At 38.0% G+C, this 9,630-nt stretch overlaps 1 protein-coding gene across 1 annotated transcript; it reads left to right on the plus strand.

Moving 5' to 3' along the window:
- Positions 1-2,640: 2,640 nt before the first annotated feature.
- LOC143555315 (ABC transporter B family member 19-like) lies at positions 2,641-9,108 on the plus strand. The gene is made up of 10 exons (XM_077044887.1): positions 2,641-2,886; positions 2,980-3,034; positions 3,243-3,418; positions 3,598-3,798; positions 4,277-4,536; positions 4,612-4,928; positions 4,998-5,221; positions 5,289-6,108; positions 6,620-6,861; positions 7,791-9,108. The coding sequence occupies exons 1-10, from the start codon at positions 2,644-2,646 to the stop codon at positions 9,000-9,002; spliced, it is 3,750 nt and encodes a 1,249-aa protein (XP_076901002.1). The 5' UTR covers positions 2,641-2,643; the 3' UTR covers positions 9,003-9,108.
- Positions 9,109-9,630: the final 522 nt, after the last annotated feature.

The raw sequence follows: 9,630 nt of genomic DNA on the forward strand, positions 1-9,630 counted from the left end.
GGATGACCGAACTTCACCTATAACTGACCTGCGTGAAGGTTGTCCTTATCTGTTAGAAATTTTTATCGTTTTTTGTGCTTATGCGGGTTTTGCCGCCGTCCACACGCAACGACTTACTTCCCCACTTATTTATGCGGTGAAAACCGGCATATCAGTGTTTTGAATAAGTTAACCGTTCGACGCGCGGTTGTCAATAGGTTAACGTTCAGTTTCCTCTATCATGATTGTGCGGGTAGGACCGTCACTTTCATTTAGTGGGATGACCAAACTTTACCTATAACTGACCTGCGTGAAGGTTTGCCATTTTTTGTGTTTATGTGGGTTTTGCCGCCGTCCACACGCAACGACGTCTCCACTTATTTATGCGGTGAATACCGGCATATCAGTGTTTTGAATAAGTTAACCGTTCGACGCGCGGTTGTCAATAGGTTAGTGTTCAGTTTCCTCTATCATTATTGTGCGGGTAGGACCGTCACTTTCATTTAGTGGGATGACCAAACTTTACCTATAACTGACCTGCGTGAAGGTTGTCATCTCTTACAAATTTTATCCCGTTTTTTGTGTTTATGCGGGTTTCTTCAATATTAAATCTACTCAGGAGTAATTAGACATGGTAAATTATAATAAAAAAAATTAATGTCTGGGTAATTATATGTATATCAAATATCATAAATTTATTAATATTTATAACAAAATATGTGAATATCAATATAAATCACAAGAATACATTTTTTTTAATACCAAAGTATTTTAAAACTTTATATTCATTCTTTAACATTTTTGGCCGACTAGCTCAGAGTAATCACTTAGTAGCTCCGAGTTGTCCACATAATAGATCCAAGCAATTACGAACTAAATCCGAGTAATCGCTGAGTAGCTCCAAGTCGACCACCTAGATTTGAGTCCGAGTAGAGTTGGAGAAAATCTCCTCGTAAGCTGAGTAGCGAGTAATCGCCAAATACTCGACCGAGTTTAAAACACTGAACTTGCAATTAGAAACCATTAAGCAATTTTTTGGTTTTAACTATAAAATGAACCTGTTAACTCATTTTGAATTATAAGTTTCGTGAGTAACTCGGAACTAATGTGAGAAATGTGGAATAAATAGATAGGAGAACTCTCCACCTCCATGTAAATTTCAAAAAAATCTGAGACCATGTTGTCTCGAGTCTTGGCCATGAGTTGCCCCTATCATATCTCAAAAATTCATATATTCCACAAAAGATTAAAGCATGAGAAATTCGGTACCACAAAAGATTGATTCCAAGTAATGAAACAGAGTTAAAAAAATTCGCTTTGACATCCTACCTTATAGCGACTACTCGACGAATACTTGACCTTTAACCTTGTTTTACAACATTGATATAATCATTACTTTAGTTGGTGTATCCTTGTAGAAAAATATAAAAATAGCCACGAAATATGTTCCTAAAAATATGTGTTCATCACATAAGATTCTTCTCATTTATGGTGATGTTACTTTCTGTTGCATGTATTTTACACATTTTACCATAACCTCTTTTCATTAACGGTATTATATTACTCTTCATAAAATAAAATATATATCTTTACTTAGATCATACCAATTTTCTAACATAATATGTAACATTGATTATTTATTCGTTACTTTTCCAGGAAAGAAAACATATAAAATGTAGTTTCTGTTTTACAAAAGCAAGACCCGATAAGTTAAAGATTGTATAACACTGCCAAAATGTTTTTGGATACTTTTGTTTTTGATAACAAGAAGAAAACAAATCTTTTATTTATTAGTGAACTCCCATTCTAAATTTATATATTTTATTAAGAAAAAATCACTAAAATAACCATGAATAAAATGGGAAAAGCAAAAAATAAATATGGAAAGGTGTGGACAACAGGGGTGGTTTCACGAGAAACAAGAGCATTCAGAATGCGACACGTGATGTTTGGGTTGCAGGGCTTACCTCTGATTGCAAGATCCACTGACAGACGAATGATTTGCTAATAGGCGACATTTTTTTCAGGTGAAATGCCTTGTGAAGTGAAACGTCTAAGCTCTAGCTGTTAAGTGGAAGTAGCGTATTAGCCCTAGACGCTAAGTGGAGGTAGTGACTAAGGCTGAACTTCCCAAATCGAATAAAATGTCTAGGGCTCAGAAATTTCTCCTCACAAACGTCTATGTGGTCATTTCCTCTGAAAATTGTACGCGTCATTAAATTATTTGCCAGTCCATAGATCCGTCTAGTAGATGAAACTCCTACATCCCATACTTTTCCTATCATTTGTCACCTTTTGAATATCTTGTTTTTCATAAAACCTTTACAACTTTTACTTGTTTATTTTAGTTCTTTTCCACTCAAATCAATAATCATTTCGATAATTTTCATTTTTTTTAATATCCTGGATCGGGTCGGGTAGAATTCCCACCCAGCATAACCAAGCTAACCTGATCTAGTACCCTGCAACAACAGTGTCCTTGAAATTCCCATTTTGTCCTTTACCTCAACTCAACCATGGTTAACCCACCCTCCTCTTTTATATAACTAAACTCTCCTTCACTTCCTTTGACCACAAGTCCAGTCTCAACTCACTCTCACTCCGGAGCTCCATTTCATGGCATTTAATCTCTCGTGAATTACACCTCCGTAGCTTATTAATATAATGACGGAACCGGCGAAAGCAATGCCGGCACAGGCGGAGAAGAAGAAAGACCAAACTCTTCCCTTCTACAAACTCTTCTCATTCGCAGACAGTTACGATTACGTCCTCATGCTCCTCGGTACCATCGGCGCCATCGTTCACGGCTCCTCCATGCCCTTCTTCTTCCTCTTGTTCGGTCAAATGGTCAACGGCTTTGGCAAAAACCAGTCCGATTTAAACACCATGACTCACGAAGTCTCCAAAGTAATTCATTATTATTTATGTATTCATCCATTAGTTTCAGTCTCGTACTAATTTAGATCTGATTATTTATTTATTTTGAATTGGTTGATGCAGTATGCTTTGTATTTCGTTTACCTTGGGATAGTTGTATGCGTATCATCCTATGCAGGTGAGTTTGAATCTTTGATCCGTTATTGTCTCTACGATTTCAATTATTTTCTACTTATTTATTTAAGTCGGTTCACTACGGATCAAGTGCACGTGGATATGATACTTTTCACCAGCCACTTATAGTCAAGTTTTTTAATGCTAATCACAAATCCACATCATTCTTCTTTCAAAAATTAATTATTATTTTTTAAACATAAAATGTGTAGAGATCGGATGCTGGATGTATACCGGCGAACGGCAAGTGAGTGCGTTGAGAAAGAGGTACTTGGAAGCTGTTTTAAAACAGGACGTCGGGTTTTACGATACGGATGCGAGAACTGGTGATATTGTTTTCGGTATCTCAACGGATACTCTTCTCGTTCAAGATGCAATTAGCGAGAAGGTATAATTCCGATAACAGTATAATAATCAAACTCTAGTAATATATTCTAATAGAACAGGTTCACGTTATCGTTTTTGTTTTGGCTTGCGGCAGTCAAAGGCGTCTTTGAAGGCTAACTTGTATTGGAGTTTAATATTAGGTCAATATTAAATGCTGAATGTTACTACTTTGAATTTTAGGTGGGGAACTTTATCCATTATCTTTCCACATTTTTGGCTGGATTAGTGGTTGGTTTCGTGTCAGCGTGGAAGCTAGCTCTCCTCAGTATTGCCGTTATTCCGGGAATTGCATTCGCAGGTGGCTTGTACGCGTATACTCTCACTGGCCTCACTTCCAAGAGCCGTGAATCCTATGCCAATGCCGGCATCATCGCCGAGGAGGTTCGTCTTTAACTTAAATGCAGTATATGTTCTTTTACATCGAAATAGAAAGCAAACAGGTTTTGGACCGTAAAAACCAAGTCTTTTACTGTGCGTAATTACATCATAAGTTTCATGCCACCATGATTTCTAAGATTTTAGTCACCTTTGCTTTTAATCAATCATTTTCATTTAGTTTAGTGGGTACAGTGATATTGAAGTATTTCAAATTCTTTGTTATCATATGATACATAGCATGCCTGCAATCATAAAGAGCCCTTTGGCCTTTGCCATGGTCCTCTACTTTTACCCCTTAACTTTTGGCATATGTTTCCGTAGTGTGGTGTTAATCAACAGCAAATTTGGTTGGTGAAATTTATTTTATTTTTTTATTTTCAAAATTTTTTAATATACTTTTGACCATAGTTTTGACTATATGACATTTTTTTCTTTGTGTGTGTGACAATGCTACCTATTTAATTTGGACTCTTATTGACAGGCTATTGCACAAGTTAGGACTGTGTACTCGTATGTTGGGGAAACGAAGGCCCTCAACTCGTATTCAGATGCAATACAGCATACCCTCAAGCTCGGGTATAAGGCGGGAATGGCAAAGGGGTTGGGTTTGGGGTGTACTTATGGAATAGCTTGCATGTCTTGGGCACTTGTTTTCTGGTATGCGGGCGTGTTTATTAGGAATGGACAGACGGATGGTGGAAAGGCGTTTACCGCCATTTTCTCTGCTATTGTTGGTGGCATGTAAGTTTTTACACACTGTAATGCCATTGTTTAAAACACGACTAGGTTTTTAATCAAAATGGTTAATCATGACAGGAGTTTAGGCCAGTCTTTTTCAAATATTGGAGCTTTTAGCAAAGGCAAAGCAGCTGGATACAAATTGCTTGAAATTATCCAGCAAAAGCCCAGTATAAATCACGACCCTACAGATGGGAAATGTCTAGCTGAAGTTAATGGAAATATTGAGTTCAAAGAAGTAACCTTTAGTTACCCCTCACGCCCAGATGTCATTATCTTTAGAAATTTCTCAATTTTCTTCCCAGCTGGAAAGACGGTTGCTGTGGTTGGTGGTAGCGGATCCGGGAAGAGTACTGTTGTTTCGTTAATAGAACGGTTTTACGATCCTAATCAAGGTGAATAATTATTATATATGTTCTTTACCTCTTTTGCTAGATTATTTCTTACTTAAAAGTTTTTTGCAGGCCAAATATTGATAGACAATGTGGACATAAAGACTCTGCAACTTCAATGGTTGCGTGATCAGATTGGTCTTGTGAACCAAGAACCTGCACTTTTTGCTACCACTATACTTGAGAACATACTTTATGGAAAACCAGATGCAACTATGGCTGAAGTTGAAGCAGTCACCACTGCAGCCAATGCTCATAGTTTCATCACCCTGCTTCCTAATGGTTACAACACTCAGGTAAGTATATATTTACACTTATAATAAATCATGATTCAGAATTATATTAATGAGTTGAATGATTCAGGTAGGGGAAAGAGGCGTTCAGTTATCTGGTGGTCAAAAACAAAGAATTGCAATAGCTAGAGCAATGTTAAAGAACCCAAAGATTTTACTTCTTGATGAAGCAACGAGTGCCCTTGATTCCGGCTCTGAAAGCATTGTGCAAGAAGCTCTTGATCGTTTAATGATTGGAAGAACAACTGTAGTGGTTGCACATCGTCTTTCCACTATCAGAAACGTTGATTCAATAGCAGTTATCCAACAAGGACAAGTTGTTGAAACCGGGACGCATGAAGAACTCATTTCAAAACCAGGACCCTACGCTTCGTTAATCCGGTTTCAAGAAATGGCTGGGAACCGGGACTTCTCGAATCCTTCAACACACCGTACACGATCAACACGTTTAAGTCACTCGTTGTCAACAAAGTCTCTGAGCCTCAGATCAGGAAGCTTAAGAAACTTAAGCTATTCGTACAGTACTGGTGCAGATGGTCGTATTGAAATGATCTCAAATGCTGAAACAGATAGGAAAAATCCTGCACCTAGTGGGTACTTTTTCCGCCTTTTGAAACTAAACGCACCCGAATGGCCTTATTCAATAATGGGTGCTGTGGGATCAATTCTTTCTGGATTTATCGGCCCAACATTTGCTATTGTGATGAGTAATATGATTGAGGTCTTTTACTATAACAACCCTGCTAAAATGGAAAGCAAGACTAAAGAGTGTGTTTTCATCTACGTTGGAGCTGGGCTATATGCAGTTGTAGCGTATTTGATACAGCATTACTTCTTTAGTATTATGGGTGAGAATCTTACAACAAGAGTTAGAAGGATGATGCTTGCAGGTATTTACATCATTCCATTCTCCCATCATATAAAAAGATTTTAAGCAATACATTTTACAAAGGCAACTGAGTTTTAATAATCCGAAATATGTTCACACCGAAAATTTGACTAGTGAGTGTCACTTTCGTTGCCAATGGCTATTTCACTATCATGGAGAAACACGTCTTCATACTGACAATTTGACTAGTGAGTCTTACTTCATTTCCTATGGCTATTTAACTTGAAGAAATAAATTGTCGGTCCCTAACTTTTATTTATGTCATTTCAAAACAATTTACAACATTCTTATTGAGATAAAAATCAGTCATTTCTCAACGAAATTGGTATACAACAAAAATGAAAGTTAGGATTGACGTCATTAATCAAATTGTAGGTGTTAGTTATTATTGGTCAATGAGTCATGGATTATTTTAAAATACTCTTCTAATTGACAGCATTTGCGCATTTAGGCAGGTTGACTTCAAAAAATATGAACAGTCTTTTAAAGTTTCGATCTTGTTTCTTGGTCAGCAATCTTAAGGAATGAAGTCGGATGGTTTGACGAGGAAGAACATAACTCGAGTCTAGTCGCAGCCCGGCTAGCCACGGATGCAGCAGACGTGAAATCCGCCATTGCCGAGAGGATAGCGGTTATCTTACAAAACGTGACGTCCCTCCTTACTTCATTTGTAGTTGCATTCATAGTGGAATGGAGAGTTTCTCTTCTAATTCTGGGAACCTTCCCACTCCTTGTCATGGCATATTTTGCTCAGGTAATTAATATAAAATTGATTATTTTATTTAAAAAAAAATCGAATCTTGATTCTGGTAACGACAACTATAGTATAGTGAAGGAAGCAACAATTCTGGTAGCCTGCACGTGCCTCCCCTCATTTGTATTTATGCTTCCAGATTTAACGCTCGTGATATAGTTACAGTCTTGTTACATACAAAACACAAACTTTGAAATTTAGCAAAAGATTCCTTTGTCCAACATCAATATCAAGACTCGTACTTTCTTGAGCCCTTAAACAGTAAAACTTTGGCCAACTTTTTCTGCCCAATCAATAATATAAAAAAAGTGAAAAAAATACAGAAAAATGAATTGTACCTATATTTTAATAAGATTTAAATCTGGCTTTGCTTTTAGTGTATTTTCAAAGGAGGTTAGAGATGTCAGAAAATGCATATGGGGTGCATTCACTAACCCATTCATTATTCCTGTGTGAGTACCAGAGCCTCTTGTCTATTTAAGGGGTACTATAGTACTGAAAATGACCGTATTGCCCCTGTGATTTTGAACAGTGTTCAGATTTTAGTATAGTGGCCACCTAATCCATACATGAGTAGTTACCATCTGTTTCTTTTGTCGTATACCTTATCGTTTGGGGTCCCAGACCATTCTTTGATGGATTGTAATTGTCACCTTCTACTAGAGTAACAGTATCTCCTTTTCTTTTAGGCTTTTAGCACATATACTTTAGAAGAACTAGACTGCTGGTATCTATGTCTACATATGCTACCCTTGATTTCATATACTTTTTTAACAAAAGTGACTTAACTATTGGACTGTAGGAGTTGACTGAATTTAGGTTGTGTTTGGGATAACGTAGTAAACTTTCACTCTTTTGATTAAAATTCGAAACAACTTGATAATGGAATTGAATTTGATTATTAATTATATGAAATTGTCATTTTACAGCAACTTTCTCTCAAGGGTTTTGCTGGTGACACAGCCAAGGCGCATGCGAAAACCAGCATGATTGCAGGGGAAGGCGTAAGCAACATCCGAACAATTGCAGCCTTTAACGCGCAAGACAAGATTCTCATGTTATTCTCCAACGAACTCCATGTCCCCCAAAGCCAAAGTCTTCGCAGGAGTCAACTTTCCGGCTTACTATTCGGCATTTCCCAGCTCGCACTCTTCTCATCCGAAGCCCTGATCCTCTGGTACGGGGCCCACCTTGTTAGTGAACATGTCTCTACTTTCTCCAAAGTCATCAAAGTGTTTGTAGTCCTAGTCATAACAGCTAACTCAGTAGCTGAAACGGTTAGCCTAGCCCCTGAAATCATCCGAGGCGGTGAAGCTATCGGTTCGGTATTCTCGGTTCTCGACCGGTCAACTCGAATCGACCCTGATGATCCTGACGCCGAGCCCGTTGAAAAAATTCGAGGTGACATAGAATTACGCCATGTTGACTTTTCTTACCCATCAAGACCCGATGTCATGGTTTTCAAAGACCTTAGTCTTAGAATCCGGGCGGGCCAGAGCCAAGCGCTGGTTGGGGCTAGCGGTTCGGGTAAAAGTTCCATAATTGCATTAATTGAGCGGTTTTACGACCCGACAGCTGGAAAAGTTATGATCGATGGAAAAGATATCAGGCGGCTCAATCTACGGGCCCTTCGGGCAAAAATCGGGCTGGTCCAACAAGAGCCCGCTTTATTCGCCGCTAGTATAATGGAAAACATCGCGTACGGGAAAGACGGTGCTACAGAAGCCGAAGTCATCGAAGCAGCACGTGCAGCAAACGTGCATACGTTTGTGAGTGGTTTACCACAAGGGTATAAGACATCAGTTGGCGAGCGAGGGGTTCAGCTCTCCGGGGGCCAAAAACAAAGAATCGCTATAGCTCGGGCCGTTCTGAAAGACCCGACAATACTCCTACTAGATGAAGCAACTAGTGCTCTAGATGCGGAGTCCGAGTGTGTGCTACAAGAAGCACTTGAACGGCTCATGAGGGGTCGAACCACGGTTCTAGTGGCTCACCGGTTATCAACCATACGTGGTGTGGATAGTATCGGGGTGGTTCAAGACGGTCGAATCGCGGAACAAGGTAGCCATGGGGAGCTGTTGAGCCGAGGTAGCGAGGGGGCTTACTTTAGGCTATTGCAGCTACAACAACATCGCTCATGAATTAAAATTAAAGATTATGTTGTATGGGTTTAGTAAATTATGTGTATGTGGAATTAACTTATTGTTTTAACTTATTTTTGTGGTTTTATAAGCCGCATTTGCTTGATATAGCAAAAATGCAAAATACTCCTTTTCTTAATAGATAATAAATAGAATTAAACATATAAACTAGTGATCTATGTAAAACAATCATGAAATTTAATAGTTTGATGATACATAATAAACAGCAAAATAGTTTTTTCCTTAATAGATAATAAGTAGAATTAAACATATAAACTGAATGATCTATGTAAATAATATGGCTTAGGTTATTCATACACCAAGGAGGTTATTCAAACACCAGAAGGGCTTATACGAATAGGGTCTATACGACTCGTATAGGTGTAGTGTCAAGTCATTTTCGGCCCGGAGTCAGCTTTCATTTATTTGTATCGTATAGCACCTATACAAGCCGTATAGGGCTACACGACTCGTATAGGGTCTATATGAGTTGTATAGTTTTTGTTTTTTTAGGATTTTTTTAAAATTACAAAATATTAAAAATAACATCCGAGTTGTTTACAAAATAGAAACACACAATTTAAAAGTAAATTGAAAAACTTCAAATACCTATTTATATTGTTTTCAT

This window comes from Bidens hawaiensis, unplaced genomic scaffold, assembly GCF_021521415.1.
Source record: "Bidens hawaiensis isolate Kalapana, Puna unplaced genomic scaffold, B.hawaiensis_p1.1 tig00018044_1, whole genome shotgun sequence".
Lineage (NCBI taxonomy): Eukaryota > Viridiplantae > Streptophyta > Magnoliopsida > Asterales > Asteraceae > Bidens > Bidens hawaiensis.